The following is a 23,364-nucleotide window of genomic DNA, read 5'->3' as shown; positions in this document are numbered from 1 at the left end:
GGATGATGCGACAGCAGCCATACTGCGCCAGAATGCCCACCACACACACACACACACACACACACACAAACACACACCAGCTTACTGATGGAGAGGAGACAGTGATGAAGCCAATTAGTGCATATATATATATATATACTAATTGGTATATATATATATATATATATATACCAATATATATATACCCCCTCACTTTTGTCAGGTTTATATGCAAATAAAAAAATATACATGTATTTAATTAGAAAAATGTGTAATTTTGCTACAGTGAGACTGAGGGTTAAAGACAACCAGCCAAAAAAAAAAAAAAATGAATTAATTAATTAATTTTTATTCACATATTTTATTATAAATAGTCCAAAAATCTAACGTTGTGAGCTGGACCAAAAAAAGGTCAACTTCTGTCATGTTTTCCTGTGATTTTCCACCAAACACTTTCTGACCTTCATTCTCAGGTCCTGATGTCAGGAGGTCATAAAAAGAGCCGTAATTCACATGGCATGTTCCCACAGAGTCTCTCTCTTTCTCTCTCTCTCTCTCTCTCTCTCTCTCTCTCTCTCTCTCTCTCTTTCTCTCTCTCTCTGTCTCTCTCTCTCTCTCTCTTCTCTCTTCTCACTCTCTCTCTCTCTCTCTCTCTCTGACCCCACAGAAGGGAGGTTACGCCTGAGAGACAGAAGTGAAAAGGCCTGTCCTCTGATTTATGACCTTCTGCCGCCATCGGATCTTCTCCTTCACCGAGATGTTTTTTTGTGAAGCACCGAAACAGACCCTCCCAGAAACCCCCAAGAGTTTTAGGTTTCCATAGCCCATCGAAGTAAGTTGTGAAGCTTTCACACACGTGCAACGATTGCTAGATTTTGGGAACTTAATTTAACACTGATAAACAATTTGAATATGGCCATTTTGACAAGATGTTAGGTTAAAATACACTACTGTTATCAAAGATTTTAAATAAATGCTGTTCTTTTGAACTTTGTAATTCATCAAAGAATCTTGAAAAAAAAAAATATTACAGTTTCTACAAAAATATGAAGCAGCACCACAACTGTTTTTAACATTGACAATGATAAGAAATGTTTGTTGAGCAGCAAATTATCATATTAGAATGATTTCTGAAGGATCATGTGACACTGAAGACTGGAGTAATGATGCTGAAAATTCAGCTCTGATCACAGAAATAAATTACAAAATATATCCACATAGAAAACCGCTATTTTTAAATGGTAATAATATTTCACAATATTGTTGTTTTTACTCTATAGTTGATTAAATAAATGCATGCTTGGTGAACATAAGAGACTCCACAATCCCACATTTTTGAATGGTAGTGTATATATGAATAGAAAGCAGTACATGTATTTAGAGTCTTATGAAGGTCTGTGGAAAGTCAATACTATAATGTGTCCAATACAATATAAAAAGATAAATGTTACTCGTGGTTCCTGTCTGAGGATTTTTTTCTCTATAAAACACCTTTTTTAGGTTCAAACTATGTTTCTTTGGCAGGTGCATGTCTGTATTTCTTCCTGGTGTAATTCTGTAATCTGTTTAGCCTTGTTATTTTACTCCTCCATCCTTCCTCCACAACACTACAACACCATTATCATGCATATTTTCATCTGGATTATTTTAGTTCTCTTCCGTTCAAATACGACTGCAGTCGTAATCATGTCGTGTGGTGTTTATGCCGAAGGAGGAACGGATCATCCTGGCCTGTTCTCCGTCCTGACTCATGCACGGCACTGGCAGATTGGAGCTGCTGGCCCAGAAGAATTAGGCCAGATTTGCCACACTTCACAACCCCAGCCGGGCATGATGCACATTCCCTCCAAATGCACGAGGGCGATTGTGAACAGAGTCTCATTATACCACCGTGGCACAATGCGAGTGGAAATCTTGGCACGCTCCTTCCTTTCAAACCCAAAAGCCTTTTCAGACAGAGTTCAGATGTGTGTAGTGCTGTTCGTCTGATGAATGCTTTGTAGGCTTCTCAGACTGTGTAATTGTGCTTTTACAGTGCGTACATGACCACCCACAACACCACAGACATCAAGACTCAAACCTAAACTTACCCAAAACATGATCACTGTTCTTCTGCTGCATGCACTGCTCACAGGTGCTGTTTCCTTCAGGAAATGCTGATCTACATTTTCATCTCCTTTAGTTTTTTGAGGGAAATGCATTTCTTTCTGCCTTTGCTTTCTTCTGCTTTTAAACACGCAACATGAATGTGTGTCAGCTGTGCACTACAGTATAAGCATTACTTTTTCATCAGGAAGTTTTTCATCCTAAATATAAAATAGTCTTATATTGTACTAATAAATAGGTATAGATAGACAGACAGATATATAGGTATAGATAGACAGATATTCAAAGTTCTGGCATGAAACTCTAGATGGCGGAGGCTAATAGGTCCTTTACTCACCTGTTCATAATCACATCACTATCTATATGGCGCAGCTGATTGGTTCCTGCCGTATCAGTAGCCAATGAGCTCACGCTTTCAGAAACCCTCCACCTTCCCCAGCTCCACCTGTACCTCCACAGACAGACAGACAGACAGATAGATATAGACAGACAGACAGATGTACAGACAGACAGATATATAGATAGGTAGACAGACAGACAGATATACCGATAGATAGATAGATAGATAGATAGATAGATAGATAGATAGATAGATAGATAGATAGATAGATAGATAGATAGATAGATAGATAGATAGATAGATAGATAGATATCTAGATAGATAGATAGATAGACAGACAGACAGACAGACAGACAGACAGACAGACAGATATAGGTAGGTAGGTAGACAGACAGACAGACAGAAATACAGACAGACAGACAGACAGACAGATAGATAGACATACAGATAGATAGATAGATAGATAGATAGATAGATAGATAGATAGATAGATAGATAGATAGATAGATAGATAGATAGATAGATAGATAGATAGATAGATAGATAGATTTACAGATAGACAGACAGACAGACAGATATAGACTGACAGACAGATATACAGACAGACAGATAGATAGATAGATAGATAGATAGATAGATAGATAGATAGATAGATAGATAGATAGATAGATAGATAGATAGACAGACAGATATACAGATAGATAGATAGATAGATAGATAGATAGATAGATAGATAGATAGATAGATAGATAGATAGATAGATAGATAGATAGATAGATAGATAGATAGATAGATAGATAGATAGATAGATAGATATACAGATAGACAGACAGACAGACAGACAGACAGACAGATATACAGACAGACAGACAGATATACAGACAGACAGATAGATAGATAGATAGATAGATAGATAGATAGATAGATAGATAGATAGATAGATAGATAGATAGATAGATAGATAGATAGATAGATAGATAGATAGATAGATAGATAGATAGATGGATAGACAGATAGATGGATAGACAGATATACAGATAGACAGACAGACAGGCAGATATAGATAGATAGATTCATTATATAAAAAGAAGCGTTGAGGTAATCTGTTGTGGCTAAAATGCACCATTGACATCACACACTTAGAGATAATGTTGGAGGACCGAGACAAGGATTGCAAACGTGATCTCTCGACCCGTCCCGTCCCCCGCAGCAGCTGCCCGAGGGTGATGTCTGTGTACGAGGGAGGAGAGGAGCAGTTTGATAACCAAACGTGTTAAATAAACTATATGGACAGGACCAAAAACAGGATGCACAGCAGGCTAGAGTGTTTGGATGTCAGGAAGACGACTGCTGTTTCATTCACATATGAATCTGACGGAAGAGAGGAAAGAGAGAGGTGGGGTGGAAGAGGGTAACCTGATCAGGCCGGCAAAATAGAAGAGTTATTTTTGTAGATTTGAACCCTCAGAATCTCAACACAGATGATGTATCTTTATTCAATGCCCTTAAAAGTGTTTTTTAAGAAGTGGCAAGAAGCACTGTTGTGCTAAAATCTTAAACCACTTAAATCTTGCAACATTGATTCTGAGGGTTAAAATCAACATGCAATAAAAATGGACCCTATTTACTTCAAAACATTAATGGTCTTACTGTGCACAATTTATTGGTGTAGGCTATTTTATATAATAATAATAATAAAATTGTCTTCAAAATCTTTCATTTAAATGTTAAAATTGCACTATCTCTGAAATGACTTTTCTTTTTGCATGCAGTCATCAAGCTGTTTTAGTTCTCAGCTCATCCCCTTCAACCACCTGTGTCCCTTTTAACGACCACTTTTGACCATCCAATCAAATCCTTTGGAAAAATAAACAAGTCTCGCCCTACATTTTTCACACTGAAATCCTGTTTTACTTGGAAATGTCACAGTAAAATGGGTTGCAAAGAGTTTTTTTTCCTAATTTGATGTGGTGTATTGGTGCATTTTACTAAAGTGGTTTAGATGTTGTGCGAATGTTTTCAGAATAACAGGCACTTGAGCCTTAGCGAGAAACTAGCTGTGTGCTGGAAAGAGACAAGAAAATGGCAGGATTTGACTGAGGTGAGACTCAAATGAGGAGCGGATCAAAATTATGTAGATTTATTGTGTCCCATTTTGCCCAAATGTTGTTTAGCAACTGAGTTGTGTGTGTTTCTAACAACATTGAAGACTAGAAAGAAATCTAAGACTGACAAGTGTGTAATCATCAGCTCTGTACTAGCATGTAGCTCTCACTTTGATTTATAGCATTACACAGTTGGACCGTGCAATCATTTTTATTTCCACTGACATCATCTACAGGGTTTCTTCACCTTCCACACTTATCTGGTTTGGGAAATATGACACAACCCATGCAGGCTTTTGTCTGTGATACTGAATAATGATTTAAAATATTTATCTTACAGACTGCATTTACCAAGAGCAATTTCTATATACACTACCATTCAAAAGTCTGAGGTCAAAAATATTTTTTTTAAAGAAATAATATTTTTATTTTAAATTGATTAAAAAGAGACCAAAAAAATTATGTTACAAAAAAATCTATTCAATGCTGCTATTTTAAACCACCTATTCATCAGAGAACCTGACTATTTTTTTTATCATCACGGTGCTCAACAGACACGTTTTCTGCGTTATATGCGTTTTCAGCATTGATAATAAGAAATGTTTCTTGAGCAGCAAATCAGCATATTAGAATGATTTCTGTTGGATCATGTGACACTGAAGACTGGAGTAATGATGCGGCTTAAATTAAATTTTGATCGCAGAAATAAATTACATTTTAAAACATATTCAGATAGTTATTTTAAATAGTAATAATATTTTACAATATTACTGTTTTACTGTATTTTTGATGCAGCCTTGATAGGCATAAGAGACTACTTAAAAACAAACATTCATATTTTATGTAGACATTTAGACTTGGAAATCTATCATAAAATTCCCAGATATTTCCAGGTTTACCCAGCATACAACATAATTAACACAAAACACAACCAACTACAGTCATTCAGAAATAGGACTTTATTTGAATTTTATCTGTAATATCTCTTTAGGTTGAAATCTAAATTCTTCTTTATAGACACATATACAAAAACTTACATGGAGTGTAAACATACATGCAAGAGAGAGATTTCGGGTGCTCGGGAACACTGAATGCATCTTGGACGTTGGGGATGAAAAAGTGTAGGAATTCTGAAAGAAAAGATCACAGTTCTTTCTCTGCGGGCCGCAGTCTGACCTGTGCATGCCGCTGCGGACCTTTGCTTCATTTATCAGTGGTATCATAAAGACTGATTCATTACCACAAAAGAGAATCAGTGTCTGATTGATGTTTAGATGGGGAGGCGTGTTCAAAGGTCTCCGTAAATATGAGAACACATCAGCATCTCCCACACTGAATGAAAGTTCGGCCATCTGATCTCTTGCTGTCATGTCTTCCTCTGCTTTGCAAAAATGGCCACAGGAACGGTCACTTGCATTAAAAATATGCTTTTCCTTGAGTCAAATGTGCAACCAACCATGATTTACCATCCCAGTAATCAAAGTAACACAGATATTTACCAAACACGGGAATGAAATTGAGCAATTTAGGGGCAAAATAATGGCCGTTCAAAACCCTAGTGAGCTGCTTATCTAGAGATTGCCAGTTTTTCAATGCCTGATTTTTAAACTTTTATTTTAGGTCTCCCTTAATAATGAATATTTGGAGCTATATATCTTTTTTAGAGCAAAAATACAATGCTTTGTAAAATCAAAAAATCTAATTACCGCAACATGCATTTTGCATGTCAGGCAATTGTATTTGGATTAAAACAGGGGGAAAATCTAATCTAATCTAAATATATAGCTGTACTGAAAATTATTGATACAAAATATGCCATTTCACCTAGTATTTACGAACTCTTTAGATTAGCAACATGTTGATGCCAAACTCTGTGAGCATGATTCTCTCTTAGCAGCTCGATAAGGTTTGGAAAGATATCAGTTCACAGCACATTTCTTTGGCATAAGTTAAAGAAACTCAAAATCAGGTTGTTTTTAAGGCCCTGCGTATTTATTTGCACACACTCAGACAGTGTTAAAAATATGTATCATAGCATTATATATAGCTCTCGCTCCGTCTCTCTTTCTCCAAATCAGTGCATTAATATCCCCACAGGGGTGCTCTGTGTGTTTGTTCCAACGCCTGCGTTAAAGGAAAAAAGGCAACACAGAAACTAAACTGGGACATTTGGGAAATGAGGTACACATGGTTCATTTAACACTCATGCATTGGGTTTCCCAGCCCCAGAAAAAAGCTTAGTGGTTTTCAATGTTAAATTATTCATCAGATGACATGTTCTTTAAGTTACGCTCAACAAATAATTGTTTCTGAACTGAAGTAACAGGACGGACTCATGTCTTTCTATATACAGAGAACAAGAGATGACATCACTATCGCCCCTATACCCTTATACAGTGCACTAAAAGATCAGAAACCATAGTGGACATTATTGAGTGTACTCATTCAATCCCACAATGCACTGCAATGCAGTGTACAACCAGCTAGAGAATAGCCATGCAATGTGAGAGTGAGAGTCTTGCCAGAATTTGGCTTCCACAGCAAAAATTGTTTACTTGTTTTCATTGAATCCCTTTAAGTGGACTATATTAGTAAACTGATGTATGGAATAGTGAATGAGGGTATAATGGGGCGATTTCAGACATAGCCACTGTGTAAGTCATGACAAGAACTGTCGGTTTGCAGCTTCATGTGTGACTGACACAAAGTAATATAACTGTTCTCATACTGGCTGTGAAAAGCAAAACAAATCACTTAAATACAAATGTCCCACATGAAATAAATACAGCACAGTTTTGGAACAGGGCTCCAAAAAAGTTTCAGTTCAGTTACCGTGATAATCAAACAGTAGACTCTTTAGGACCCTCTTGGGCTGCGTTCCTGCAGCCGTAGAGCCACTTTATGACCCGTGCATTTCTCTCAATAATTGAGACACCTGTAGGGATCTGCTCGGCCAGTTCCTCCTGGAAAAGCCCTTCCCCGGAGTGTCGGGAAAACTCACTGGGCTCCGAGCCGCCGCCTCCGACGCTCCTCAGTAGCAGCGAGAGCGTGTCGATTGAACTGGCCCCTTTTAGAAAGTTCTCCGGTCCGAGCCTCTCCACCATATCGAAGTCCAATCCACAGTAGTCGAAGAAGCGTTCCTGCTCGGACATGGCTAGCGAGCAGCGCAGTCGTAATTCTGACTTGGACCGTTTCAAATCGCCCCGTATCCGAGGAAGGACGGGCTTCCATGGATCCATGTCGTTATTGTTGGAGTTGCCCATGCTGTTTCGTATACTGTTGATCTTAGATAGCTTCTCTTGAAGACCAGTGTAGCTGTTTTGTGTCTCTGGTGTCGAGTGCTCTTGCTCAGATTTGCTCGATCGTCTGGTCTCGTTTCCACCGTCGACAGTGACTTTGTCATTGGACCAGGACATTCGCGAATCCCCGTCTCGAGAGGAAGACGCCTTCTCCTCATTTATCACCAATTTTTGAGCCTCATTCCGACTGTTCTTTTCACGCATGGATCCCTGGAAGAGGCGTCGCACAAAACTGTAGCCCTTGACCTCCACATTGGTGTTGCCGTTTTCGCCTCCACTGCTGGGACTCCTGCACTCTTTCTTCTGTCTGTAAATGACCAGGGAGTCTGGACGCAGCATGCGCTTGCCGTTACTCCTGCGCATTATTGGAGCACTATGTGGGGCGACTAATGGAGCAATGATTGGAGTTCTTGGGGAAGGTACAGGAGGCTTGTTTGCATTGTTGCGATTGTTGGTTTCCACATCAGTTTCATTCTGACAGTTCTCTTTCCTGGAGTCATCCTCATTTTCATCCCTCACGATCTGCGGTGCAGAGAAAGCCGCCATTTGATTTCGAGGTGGGAGAACGGGAGTCAAAGGAGTGGACACAGTGAAATTTCGACGGGGCACCGGTGGAGGGGTTGCACAGGGCACTAATACGGACTCCTGCTTGTTGTTTATGACCTGTTGACTCTTGACGTACTTCGCCTTGTCTGCTTCCAGCCGCTCTACAGCGCTAATGGACCGACCCCTGCTTCCGGCATCCATCTGCCTGCGAAGGTAGTCTGGCCCCTTGTTTAGGAGCCGCAGCGGAGAAGGTGAACCAACGGGAGTTAAGGGCTTCATTTTAGAGTTCTGGAAAAAATGCATCCAAACAGAAAGGACAAAGCAATTGCTTTGCCCTACAAAGAGAAGGAACCCCTCTTGAAAACTACAGTTTCAATGCTTCTTCAAGATCTAACGTGTCTCAGAATAGTAGCAGGATTTTTATCCATTTATAGGATTCCTATGAATGTAGATTTTTCTGCATTTTGAAAATCTGAGGTTTAAGCGACAGAGTTGGCTGTTGGGCTTTCGCTATATTTAGTCTCTTTACTGGGCGCTTTTGGAAAAGGGACAAATCTCCATGCAGTATTTACACAGGCATTGGCATGAGGAAATCCTTTTTCTGCAATCCAAAATCTCAAATCCCAAATGAGATGTTCCCTTCACCACAAAGTATCAGAAATAGCCGTCGATGTTCACCCTCTTTCCCCCTCTTGTTTGGTCCTCTTTAACTTCCTCTCTTCTGTTGATCTTTTCAGAGAAGGTCGTCTTGGGGGAAGAGAGCTAATGAGCTTGATTATTTGCTTTTTGATAACCGTCTAAGGTCTTTGGGTTGGGCTCCTATTGTCCTGCCTTGTTACGGTCGGGTTGACCTATACAGCTGGCACCGGGGCACTTCAGAATTTGATAGACAGAGGTCCTGTGCTTCTCCCTCTATACCTGGAGCCCTGTGAAAACAAAAACGGTAGAGACACAGTTCAGTCTTTTTTAGCATTTCTCAAGGGAGATCTAATCTCCCAAGGCATAGGCCATATGGCAGTGTGGATAGAAGTCCCTGTAGCTTTTTGTGATCCGATGCAGTTGGCAGAAATGCATGTCTGGGGCCACAGGCAGTGCCATTAGCTCATGCATGGACTGAGTTGACTTCCCAATGCTTGAACTAGTCCTAAATAACCATTCACTCGTACAAATGTGTTGTCCTGCACAAATTTAGTGTATTTATCTCTGAATGAATATGCATAATGCATGACATATACAGTGAAGTCTGGATTGACATTATAATTTTGCAAGTGGAATTTTACCCATTTACCCACAGATGCATTTAGAAAGTCTATTAAAGGAAACTGTGACCATGTGCATACAGACTGCAGAAGTAATGGCCTTCACCTTCAGCATTAGCTTAACCCACATGCCACATTTGCATTCCTTAAGGGCTTTGCTGCTTCCATATTTTGTAGATCCCAAATTTCCTTTAAAGACGTAGAGGGACCACTTACTGTATTTAACACATAGTGGCTTTTACAACTCCACAAAACACTGCATGGTTTTACTGCTTACTAATAGAACAGCAGAATGTGATTGCAAAGCAAGAATTTTAGCTTTAAACAATTTTGATTGCATGGTTGGTTCTGAAAGGGAAGACATTCAAAACATGATGCATCAAAGTGCTATTTTTGTACACCCTTGAAGGAAGAAACCCAGCATTTTCAAGTGAATATGTCCCTGTGACCTAGTAAACGGGAAGAACTGCAGAACTCTCTCTTTGTTTGCCAGTTTCACTATGAGTAGTCATTTACTGCAACTAAAAACAGGTGTGCGCTGTTAAATTGCAAGCTCTATTTTTTTCAGTATTCAGACTTAGTGGGGGAAAAAAAGGAAATCCACTACAAAGACAAAAATCTGAAGGAGAAAAAATCCCTAAGATAAAAGAGAGCTCATGCACTTAAGATGACTTTCTACCCTATAAATATGGCACCTCTCATATGTACCTCGAACCCCCCTGAAGCCCTTCGCTATAAATCCCGTCAATAGGGGAACTGCAACATTTTCCAGATGTCAGACAGTCCCGGGAAAAGCAGCCATTGTTTGGGAAAGTTCCGGGAAAGAATTCTGAACAGGTGTTGAGCATGAGATGGATCTGGATTCAGGGACTTTCAGAAAGTGGTGAGCAACAGGCTGTCCAAACTCAGAAAACGGCTCTTGTTTAGTTAGTTGGTCTGAGAAATACGGCTACAACAGCCTCAATATTTTTCACCCTTTTGATTTTATGATATTCAAATATATATTTACTCTGAAATGGCTTAAAACAGATTTTATTAGATGAACCATCAGTCAATTACACAAAATGTTTAATGCAAAAAAAGTTTTTACAAAAATCTAAATTAACTTTTAATTTATATATTTATATATATTTATATATATATATACATATATTATAACTCCTAATACTGTGACAACTTTGAAAATGTTTCTGTTGATTCAAATGAATCACTGAAACACGTTTTGAACTTAATAATTAAAACAGACATTTTAACCAATTCATGGAAATGAATAGGCTATAACTTACAAATTGTACTGTTCTTGCTGAAATTTAAATGAGAGACAATTAAAACACGTCTTAAAACGCTTTTAAGTTTGTGAGATACATTGTGAATTTTAAATATGATGCTCAGCCCGTGAGTTGTGCATGATTAATCATCAGAATAACCTGTCAGGTTAATGTAATATAAATATGGGGCACAAACTACTGCACAGTAGTGTGTTTCAAATCTATAACACACTTATTAGTCGTATCTACATCAATCTGCACTCAAAGGCCATTATTGGCTTGTAGATGCATTACAGCATTAATATAGATCTTTCCAAACCAGCGTTAAAGCTATTTGAATGCTGGATCGTCGTGTTTAGGATGGAAACAGGGCTAATAATAGCTGAGCAGAGGCTTAAATTAAAACATGCTCTGAGAGATTTACTGACTGGTAAATTCTCCTTCGGGCACCAAACATCCCCAAAACAGGGCCTAACAACTTTCTAAACAATACAATTATTATTTTTATTATGTAAACTAAGATGCACTTATTATAACAAAACTCTTTTGCCGATATGTAATAGGTTCAGCGAGTCATGTGAGCTGATTCAAAGAAGAAATGAGAGGTCTGACTGATTCACACGGATGACTCCTGTCCTTTGATTGATCCAATATGAATCCGGTCAATTGATTCATTAAAAAAAGAACCACATCAATCAGCCTATTTGTTTACGAACTGGACATTCAAATTTCAAGCTCATAACTCACCTAAAAAAAAGTATGAGACTAACTGAAAATATGAAAATAAAACTGCAGGATTTTGAACATTTAAAGAAAAGTTTCTGTTTATCACTGATCTACAGAAGGATAAAACATTACAGTTCACACCATCATCACCCAGAGCGTCTGCTGCTTTACAATGGCCTCTATTACTCTCTATAGAGGCAAATTAGTGACATGAAACTGTCTGTGCTCCTCTCTCGTTTGAGAGCTTGAACTGCGCTGGTAATCGCAGCGGCTCGGCTCGCAACGGCTTGTAATTAACCCCTGCTAATCCAGCCTCCTCTCATCTCAATGGCTTTCGTCTCAGGAAAGCTGTGGGCAGGTCGTCTGCCACGGGGGGGTGAAAACAGACGACCAACAAGGTCAAAGAGAAACCAGATGTTTTCTCAAGCTGCATCTAAGATCTACTGAAGACTTCACGCAAAGTAGGAACACAACCATACAAGGCCTCATTTCTGGCTGAATATCCTGAAATCTGTTAGATTATGGAAGGGAAATGATTCACAAACCGCTTAATGTTTAAAGTTGCATGTGTTGTTTGGTACAGTTTCCAGTCAACCAAACCTTAAATGGTGTTCACAATAGGGCTGCTTGATTATGGCAAAAACAATCTAGATATTATTCCAAAGGGGAATCTCCAAAGAGGAATTTTGCATTCCTCCCCAAAGAGGAACTGTTTATGTTTAATAAAAAAATAATATTTTAGAATAATGGAGATACTATTAGTAGTTTTGTTATTTTTTCAATTGGTTAGTATTTTTCCATTTTATGTGAAGATTGTACTTGTAGTAAAAATTGTGTTATTGTAATTTTATTATAGTTTTTTAAATATAAAAAAACGTTTATAGTTTTTATAGTCTTTATAGTTTTTAATAGTTTTTTTTTGTTTTAGTCATTTTAATACATACATTTCGTTATTGTACATAAAAAAATAAGAAATAATAAAATAATGTTTAAGATTTTATTTCAAGTAACAAAAATGTTTTTAATGGTTCGTTTTAGTTAACTATAAAAACTCTGAAAATAATATTAATAATAAAAAAAAAATTTGTCTAACCGTAAATATTAAATTCAGGAATTGAAAATTTGTAAATATTCAAGTCAATGTCTGTATGAATTACATTTTAATGTTTTGGGAATAATGTAATAGTTCCATACAATAAAACAAGCCCCTGTTATGAATTTCTATTGAAAGATATTGCATCCAGTTGATAAAACTTTAAAGCTTGTAATCAAAAGCCTCCACAAAGTGTCTGTCCCACCAAGTCTGAGCAGCCCAATTACACATAAATGTCCCATGTTGGATATAAAACTACAAAAGCTTAAGTCAGGACGTCCATCACAGACCAAAATCCTGCATTATTTATCGGCGTAGACAAAAGCCCCCTCTGGCTCTGGAGATGAGATGCTGAACTGAAGACTGTGGCTCATTAGTAAGAAAAACAGAGAGAAAGAAAACACATGACAATAAAACTCAACAGACACAAACACTCTTAACAACACAAAGGCAGAGCCAGCATATATCTCCTCACTCTTGAGGGCCATTATGTAGCTGATGTATGATGGGTGGGGTGATGGACTGGCATACGGGCCACAGGAGGGTCACAAGGGAGCTCTTTAAAACATAACAGACCCCCCTAAACCCTCTCCAAATGATGAGGTGGACACTTAACTGACCCCATTGTCATTCAAACGTGACAAATGCGAGTCGCTGGATTGCCGGAGACTTTCGTGGGCTTGTCAAATGATCAGTGTTTACACCTGGTATTAACACCCGTCTCGGCTGATCCGATCACAATTGCTCAGCGATGAATGCCGGTGTGAATGGGCTCTGGAACGTTCTGCCATCCAGTCGCTCAAACTACATTTAGAGCAGTGTTAGATTAGTTGGAAGCCAAAAGCTTAATTGAAAATAAAACTTGATTCATCGAAAAGACACTATCTTTCCGTAATCTTATCTAACATATGTCAGAAGTTTCAATGAGAAAAATTATTGGATAATGAAAAGAGTGTAACATTATTTGATTATAATTATGAAGACTTATTATTTTCATTGGAACAAACATTAAAATTTTTTATAGTTTATTCTAAAGAAAAAAAACCACTCCTTTTTATTTCACTTTTAGTTATTTTAGTATATCAAGTTAAACTAAATGAAAACAAGAAATGTTGCTTTTGGTAATTAGCTGATATAACATAAGAAATGATAAAATATAATAAAAAACATTATTACGTTTTTTTTTTAATGGTTTATTTTTTGTTAACTAATAACTCTAATTCTGAGGTTGACAGAAACATTTGCCAGGCGAATCTCATAAAACCATCAGGAATATATTGCATCTAAAAATGCTTAATTTTCTTTTTGCACAATATAATTTTATGTCACCTAATAAAATTAGCATAAATTAAACTTTAACTTTTCATAAAAAATTAAACAAGTTTTCATTATTGTAAAAAAAACATAATTCCCATTAAATGTAAATTCAAAGTTAAAATGGAAATGTGTCCTAAACGACAACAACAAAAGGTGGTTTATTGACCTATAAATTAACCATTGAGCTAAAACACAGTTTTAAAAGAACTAATTGATACATTTGGAGAAGTGTATACATATGCATTCACATCTATGAACTGTTTCTTTGGTCTTTAACTCAAAATGTCTTCCTGCGATTCACTAAATCATTAACAAGGGACAGAGTAATGATTCAAAGCTGAATGTGAATGTGTGAATGAATGAATGTAGTTCTCAGGCTTATCTTTTTAGACGCTCACACCAGGGGAAAATCGATTTAAGATAAACACTACTGTAAAAATACATGTGTTGGAAAAACCTGCTCCTGTTATCCGTGGCACATTTGTTCAGCATGCTCACGTTTCCGCTCTCTCTTATCACATTCACTTGCTAAAGCACTTTTTAAAACACAGTCGCTCCTCATACTTGTGACTTACTCAAAATGTGAGTCTCAATCAACAACCATAACAAGCTAATAGGTTCTCATGGTCATTTACCACTCTCACTTTGACCCTTAGATTTAAACAATGTTTTGCTACTGCAAATTTAAGGATGGTTTATGCAAACTACCAGCTCAGCAACACCCAAGATCATGGGGTTTTCATTCAGTGAATGCAAGAACCGATCAAATATACATCATGGATGTCACAGGGTCAGCTAAATGCATAAACAGAAATGTCATATCAATCCGTCTGTCGTCTGATTGATAGTTCATACATTTATTTTTTTACTAAGTAAAAGTTATTTTAGTTTAATTGTAAAAATGTTCACCGTCAGGTTGCGGTTTATATGTATTTTTGCTGTGAAATCTTTAATGATTTTTATTAAGTAAATAACTTTTTCATTTTGTTAGTAATATTTTAAGATGAACACTAGATTTACCTGATTATACATATATTTTTAGAAAAATCTGTGAGTATCAAATATCAGACTTTTGAGGTCCATATTCTCAGTATATAAATACTATATGAGCCATAAAGCCTGATCAATACCAAATATGATACAAAACGTAAACATGCAAACTTTTAGGTTTAAATATTTTGTCTAAAGGTTCAATAACTGTTCCAATACATTCCGATTATGCCATACTGTATATCCAGCATTACAGGATTAAGATGTTGTGTGAAGGCGTTAACATATCACATCAGTGGACTTTACCCTACTTTTCCATTAGTTACGTCATAAACCGCTTTGGGTCCTTCTTTATGCCAAAGATATGCCTGATAAAGGTGCTATAAATTTCCTTTATTTAAAAAGTATCCTCCTCTGAATCTTCAATAGATGCACGACCTGGACTCCATCCATGGCTCAGTGCCGGAAAGTGAAGGCAGGAAGAGAAGGAGTTGCCTTGAGACATGAGTGAGGTGCTAAAGGTTGTGCATGTCTGTTATAGCAGAGGAAAAACACAAAGAGGCATGGAAATGTCTTGCTTTTCCTGAGAGAATGTGCAATGAAAGGAAAGGCGAGGTTTTGAATAGGGCTGCACTATATTGAAATTAATGAGATTTTTGTATTCTATTGTATTTTGTTCTTCACCAGATGACTAGCTCTATTTGGAAATAATTGAACATTCTAGAATGATTTTGTTGGGAGATTTTAATAAAAAGAGCCGAAAATGAAAACGTTTTGGGTAAAAATTTGGGTGTTTAAACTTGGGTTTACTCTTAACAAGATCCAACTCAAACCATAAAGTTTTTTATTTTATTTTAAACTCTTTCCATTTGAGTTTTTATAGACTATATTCACACTGTTTTTATGGGAGTAATATTTTTTTACAGTAAAATTACAATACTAATATTTACATCTTAACTTCTTCATTTTCAAACGTTTACAGTCATGCTTTTAAATAAATGGGCTGCCGGTTTGTTGTATGTTCATTCACACATGTGCCACAGAATGAATGTAACTAAAACATGTTATCATTAACTTCATGTAGGTAAATGATGCGCTTCACTCTGAGAACACATTGAGAATTGCAATATATATTTTATTTTGATATATCATCCAGCCAGTTAAGAACTTCTGGTTCTGAGAACTAAAGCATATGTATGTATTTGATATATACTGTAGCTTATGTATACTCGTCTTTCATGTCTCTGCACAGGACTGCTTCTGGAGATTGCCTAAATTATTTATTTCTGAATCCAATCCAAATGTTCACATTGCAGTATAGTATTGTAAATCTGCCTAATTTTACTGTACATGTAAATTTTACACGGGGAGTTTGGTCTACTTACTGTGCCCATAACAAAGGTTTGGCGTATTGAAAAAGTTCTCTAATAAAAAGCGTCTGACGTGAAATACTAATTTAATATATTCTAGGCATGTAAAGGAGAAGTCATTTGATCTACATGCAGCCTTTAAGAATCAACAAAACTGAATTTTACAGACTGTCAGTGAAGGACAAAAAGAGCCATTTAAATGCAGTAATTCAGCTGATCAAATTACATTACGGATAATGTGGAAGGTTAAGGCTTAACTTGATTGTCATGATCCAGAAAAAAAACTGCTCTCATGGGATTGAAGTGATAAAAGTTGTTTAGCTTATTCCTCCAGAGCCTTGTTTTCTCAGATAAATTGTCTGTTTAAGCTTGTTTTCACAGTGCTTGCTGACTATCCCAGACACATGTTAAAGTCACTGCAGACCCAAGTGTTAATAGCAGCGGTCCAAGCAAACGTGTCTTGTGATGGGGTCATAGGGGTCATGATGGGCTGATGGGGGAGGGATCCAGTCCTCCTGTCTAACATCAAACCATCAAATGGGACACAACAATACTGAATCCAATTTTCACTCAGTGACAACAAACACAAAACACTTCCAGTGATATTGCATCGATTGCCCATTGTGACCTTAATCCAACAACTGGCCCATAAAAACACTTAACAAATCAACAGTAAGTTGGCAGCACAAATAAATATGGGAGAGTTCATATTTAAATAGAAGCAATAATTATCTATTCTATCAGCCTTTTCTCAACATAGAGGAAACTTATACTTCTCAGAGGATCCTCTTTCATACCTCAGAAGACTTAAAGGGATAGTTCACCCAAAAATTTAAATTCTGTCATTAATTACTCACCCTCATGTTGTTCCAAACCCGTAAGACTTTCGTTCATCTTCATAACACAAATGAAGATCTTTTTGATGAAATCTGAGAGCTTTCTGTCCCTCCATTGACAGCTACGCAACTACCACTTTGACGCTTTTAAAAAGTTCATAAATAGATCGTAAAACTAATCCATATGAATTGTTCGATCAGATTTCATCAAAAAGATCTTCATTTGTGTTCTGAAGATGAATGAAAGTCTTACGGGTTTGGAACAACGTAAGTAATTCATGACAGAATTTTCATGTTTGGGTGAAATATCTCTTAAACTGAGTTTGAAACTACATGAGTAAATAATGAGATTTAAGTTTGGGATACATTTTTCCTCTACTAAAAATAAAATGAAAGCCAGCTCTCAATCACTCTCAACGGCCATGTGATTCACTGCCATTTCTTCTTGCTTCATAACCTCCACCGAACCTGTCAGCTGTCCTCTCTCATTAGCCGCTAGTCTGGCTCGTTGGTCGCAAACAGGGCCAAAGTGCCACAGAAATAGCCCCTAATCTCCCCTCAAACCCCTCACCACATCATCGAAGCCAGCGTCGAGTTGAGGGAAAGCTCATTGGTTACCGGCCCTGTCAGAACAATGTCTTGTGAGCGTGACAAAGGACACAAGCCCCTTCATGTGTGATGAAGGATCCGCGCGGCGCTAGGTTTGATTGGACCTGGCAGGATGGCAGTGCTACCTCGCCGAGCCCAGGACAATTAAAGAGATGTGTGACTATGAGCGACCCGCTCCCACAGCTGTCAGTCGGGCCGGCGGGGACGTCCCGCATCGGGATTTGTCCATTTAATATTAATACTAAAGAAAGTAAATAAATCATGAAGGGAAAAAAAGACTAGATGACTACAGTACATAGAGAGTGAAATGCATCAGTCAGCCCATAAAACACACACACATAAATATGGAATAAAAAATTCAGTAACACTTTAGTTTAGGGTCCAATTCTCACTATGAACTAGTTGCTTATTAGCATGCATATTACTAGGATATTGGCTGTTTTTTAATATAAACCACATATTAATGCCTTATTCTGCATGACCATATTCTACAACACTTAATCTACGTAAATTTAACAACTACCTTAATAACTATTAATAAGCTGTAATTAAGAGTTTATTGAGGCAAAAGACATAGACTTTACAATTGGACCCTAAACTAAAGTGATAAATTTCTGAGGATGGTTTGTGAGAGATAAAACGAGATAAAAAGTTACCTTTTTTAATTCAGTGACTGAAACACAGAAACATAATTCTGAGATGTAAATGCAGAATTCAGAGAAAAAAGTAAAAAAGTAAAAACAGATTTCTGAGGGAAAAAGTCAGATTTGCGAGATATAAACTTATTTTTGAGTTTATGGCCTGGTTTCACAGACAGGGTTTAGATTAAGCCAGGATTAAGCTTTAGTTTAAGCCTTAGTTTAAGACATCTAAGTATAGTTTTATAAATTTACCTAGGAAAAAAAACATTATTGGTGTGCATTTTGAGACAAAACAATGACACTGACATATTTTAAGATATGCCCGTGCAAGTTGCTTTCAGTTAAAACAGCTCATACATGCATTTTTGTCTGGGATAGCTTAAACCTTGTCTGAGAAACCGGGGGTATAACTTTCAATTGCAAGATAAAAGTCAGATTTGTGAGGTGTCAATTTTTTTCTTTTAATTCCTTGGAACAAACAAACTTCCATATACCAATAAGGTGGTCACACTAAAGAATCTGCAAGACCCTTCAGCCTCTAATTAGTAACCTGAGCTTCATACTTTTAACACATAGCCACACATTAGTGCTACAAATGCGAAGTTTCCTTATGGGAAATGACTGGGGAAATGACTGTTTACATGATTGCACTCGAACTGCTGAAAGAAGAGAGCAACATTTGGCTTGATGGAGTTTACGCGATAAAAAAACAGCTGCTGCCTTTCCGTCCTGGACCCATAAAAGACATTTGTGGGATACAGTATCACAGCAGTTGAGACTGATGTGGTCACACCGGGATGAGTATGTGTTTGTGGAATCTCTGAGATGGAAAAGACCCAGTAGGGGTTATAGTGTGGGCCATGCATCCCGGAAGCCGGAGTGGCTCAGCACTTGCATATAATCTGAAAAAGGTCATTGCATGCGGCCCGTGGGCTTCTCTTCTGTGCGTCCCCCCTAGTGGTGATCCGAGTCCTTTCGCATTTATTCATCTCAAAGTGGTTGTCAGCACCTCAGATGAGATGCAGCCAGCTAAGATCTGCTACTTTATATAGTTATTTTAACCCTAAAAATTATAAATAATATACATATATTTTTTCTCTCTTTTTATAAGTGACAAATAAAATAACACCTTAGAAGAGAGATACTAATATATATACTGTATATATATTTTATTAGAGCATGATTTATCGTCCACGCAATCTAATTCCTAAATGACAACGATTCGACTGTCTATTAAAGCTTTGACAAGTGCGATCGCAGTGAACATTCAGATCTGTGTTGGTGCTGTTGCTGAGTCAGAGAGAGCAGTTGTCATGAAACAGCTTCATAAACAGTCTTTTCAACCACACAGGATCATTATTTCTGTGTTACAGTAATTGAAATGATCACAGAAGTACTGGGATAAAAGTTTATAGTTCTGATATGAACATTGATGTCTACGGTGATGCCTGAGGCCCGTCACTGATAATAAAAAGCATGCATTAAAGCAGGGTTGTAACTTTTGCAGTGAACTTCAGGGCATTACATTCAGCAACACTGCAAAGAGTTTATTGTGATTTGCCAGTTGATACTGGACCTTAATGTAGGCTACACAACAATATCTTAAAACATCTGCACAAGGATAGGAAAGGCAGCAGAGGAGCATTGTAGCCCTCGGCATCATGCTGATGTTTACATTTTACATGCATCTGCACATCAGACACGTGTTTATCCTATTTTGGGGCTCGGAAGACAATACACCAGCATGAAGAGACATCACTTGTGGTTCAAGGACAGATGAAATCCCTGCGTTTGGTCTACTTTTTTGGAGTGTTTAGACTGGTTTCGAGTGGTTAATACTGCTGAACTTGCGGAAAGTTAGTGCATGGTCTGCACACCTAACCTAAGTAAAACCCTTTGGAAGGGGAGGGTCACGAGCATTACCCGTTCCATTTACACAAAACATAATGCATTAAAAGCATACAAATTGAGAAAAGACTCTTAATTTGCTGGAAAACTGTCTTTTTGGATTTGTGTCAATTGTATTAGACTACTGTGTCTGGGGTTTCCAAAAAAACACATGTGGTCACCTCGCTTTCCTCTACATGGAGTCTATTCTTTTGTTTAAAGCTTCTCCTACAACACCAACCCAACTCATCCTTTTACCTCTCTTGCACTGTTTAAACTTCATGTAATAAACGTACATAATTTCCTAGTCTAGATGAGAGCCGAGGTCATACTCAATGCAGAAACAATTCCTTCTCTAAAATGTGGTATTAATGAGGTCAATATCTTGCATTTCCAAAACAACATTTTGTCACAATATGTTCTCAATTAATACTTTCTTTCATCTCTGTTTAATGTGTTAAACTGCGTCTCTGTTCCAAAACCAAATGAGCATTCTTGCTGTCGACTGCCTACACAAACTGCTGCCATTTAAGGCCGCATCCTAACTGACTGTATGAGTGATTTTGAGTTTTTTGGCACATTCTAGGCAGAACCTAGACATGAAATACGTTCTCCATTCAATGCAGTAGATGAAGTAATGGGAATTTAGTCTCAGTATTATTGCAATTCGATTTGGTGCCGCTAGAGGCGCAGGAATTACATACTACCTTTAAGAAAAATATCTTTTACAAAATAAATACTATTACATTGAGTAAATGATAAACCAGACTAATTTAGTTATTACATACATTAATATTCATTCATCTAAAGAATAAATAAAAATCAACAATTTAAATGTAATGTAAAATATGCCCATATTCTACTTTATGCATATGCAAATTACATTAAAGGACCAAAATATTCCGTTTTCAAAACTATCAATATTATGCACTTAATGTAGATAGGCTCATTTAGGCTATATGAAAAACACATCTCACCTATTAATTTATTTATCTGTCTTATTTAAACACACAGACTCATAATTTGTATTTCCAATAGTATCCACATAAACCTCAACGAAAGCTGCAGTCACATCAATTATTTATAGAAAACAAAAATAATAATTATCCGATTCGTACATCAAACTGAACTTAGAATATTTTTAAGATCGATGTTTATGTTAAATGAACTTACTCCGCTGTTTGTTTACACAGACTCACGAACACGAATGAATGCCAACATGACTCTGTAAATTAAAGTCGCTATAAATGCTGAATGAACATTATCTGATCGGATATTTATTCACTGTTCGTACACTAAGTGCTAGATTTGCGCTTACCGTGTGTCGTGATCCGTATCCACATGTGAAAGCTCTGGTAATCTCCGTTAACTGACTAACACGAGCTGTGTCTCATTGGTTTCTGAACTGAATGCCGGAGGAGCGTCTGTGGCTCGTGGATGTACCGGGATCATCCCACTCCGGTGGGCGGGCAGGTATGAGTGTAAACTGACCCCCTCCACAAACACGACAGCAGAGGGAAATTGTTTGGGGGGATTGACCTGCACTACAGCAAGCAAAAGTGTTTAAACAGGTAGATTTATATCTATATACTGGCGACAAGCATTGTCATTGCATTAGGTGGAAAAAAATATTATCAAGTTTTCATAGACACACTTTGTGTATATTTCTCAAGATGTGTTTCTACAAATGTGTTTCTGAACCTTTCCCTGCTGACTTCAAACACCCCACCCCCCAACACAACCAAACATACACTTTCCCCCCTGGTTTTGGTGATTTTTTTAGTAAGTTTACACAAGCATCCTATAGATCTTGAGGGGAGCAGACTTCATGTCTCCTCTAAAAATCACCTTAACACCATTTTGATTAGTCACTGACTAAAAATGATAAAGAAACGTGAATGTATATTCTGAAGAAAAAACTAATGTATTACATCTGAAGTGTCCATGTACTTTTCAACGTCACTGTACGTGTCAATCTGTGCCATGTATTAATGCTTTTGAAAAACATCTTGAATCTTAACATTGTTTGGTGAACAGGGTTACTTTTGGCTTTTTGTCAACATGCAGTCTTGGGACAAATTTAATTTACAAGGATAATCAATTACACCCAGCAATATAAATAATGTAAATATAGACTACTATTTTTTGTTTTGCACAAATTTGGATGGTGAATAGATAACTGCAGATAAATAGATAACCATGATAAGCTATCAGCAACGGCTCCTCCTCCAGAAAACATTATTTAGAAGAAGCTCAGCGCTGGCCGTCTACGTCTGAGCATGTTGTTCATGCAGTAATGAAGAGAATGTGGAGATTAGATTAGTGATTAATGTTTGGTGAACCTTGACTCCATAATGTTGTTGGGATTGCATAAAGGTACCCTGCAGGGGATCATCAGGAAATCAGGGGTGGGAGACAGACACGTCAAAGTGGGAGAGTACAGATAATAGTGCATGGAATGCATTTACTAATTTCTAATTCTAATGGAGTATACATGGGTTATTGTTACTAAAACCATAAAAGTATTTTTGTTACTTGAAATATAATAAACGTTAACTAATATAACATATAATATATATATAAAAAATTGAAACTTCAAAAATTATAAAAATGTTTTCAAGCGTTTTCCAAAATTTGCTTCTCCTCACTGAAACATTGGAAAACTCTTAAATCATCTTTGGTGCTGTCCACAGAATGCGCTTTTCCACAGCGCTACTTTTCCATTTTTTTTTCAGTGTAAACGTGCGCTAGACGGTCATCTTACCTGTTGAGCTTGTGTCTTTTGCATTCTAAAAACACACGCTCAGGTTAAAAATAGGTCTGTCATGACAGATCTGTCATCTGAGTGTTTGGCATGGAAATGGATTTGACAATATTGATGTGTAATGCTATTCTTCTGGCACAGTCATTTTATTAGCAAAATATGTCCCACCACTTATTGGTGTGTCCATGTTGCACTCAAAATCGCTATTCAATGAATGGTCTAAACTCAG

The 23,364-nt window shown here is 37.2% G+C and overlaps 1 protein-coding gene across 1 annotated transcript; it reads right to left on the bottom strand.

The window, feature by feature from the left end:
- Positions 1-5,474: 5,474 nt before the first annotated feature.
- On the bottom strand, positions 5,475-21,802 carry fam110d (family with sequence similarity 110 member D). Its single transcript, XM_077221596.1, has 2 exons — positions 21,690-21,802; positions 5,475-9,301 (listed from the first exon to the last, which is right to left on the bottom strand). The coding sequence occupies exon 2, from the start codon at positions 8,676-8,678 to the stop codon at positions 7,371-7,373; it is 1,308 nt and encodes a 435-aa protein (XP_077077711.1). The 5' UTR covers positions 8,679-9,301; positions 21,690-21,802; the 3' UTR covers positions 5,475-7,370.
- Positions 21,803-23,364: the final 1,562 nt, after the last annotated feature.

Source organism: Siphateles boraxobius, unplaced genomic scaffold, assembly GCF_051911475.1.
Source record: "Siphateles boraxobius isolate OS27281-9 unplaced genomic scaffold, OSU_SipBor_1 84, whole genome shotgun sequence".
In the NCBI taxonomy this organism is placed as follows: Eukaryota; Metazoa; Chordata; class Actinopteri; order Cypriniformes; family Leuciscidae; genus Siphateles; species Siphateles boraxobius.
Note: the sequence above shows the minus strand (reverse complement) of the source record. Positions and strands in the feature narration are given on the sequence as shown.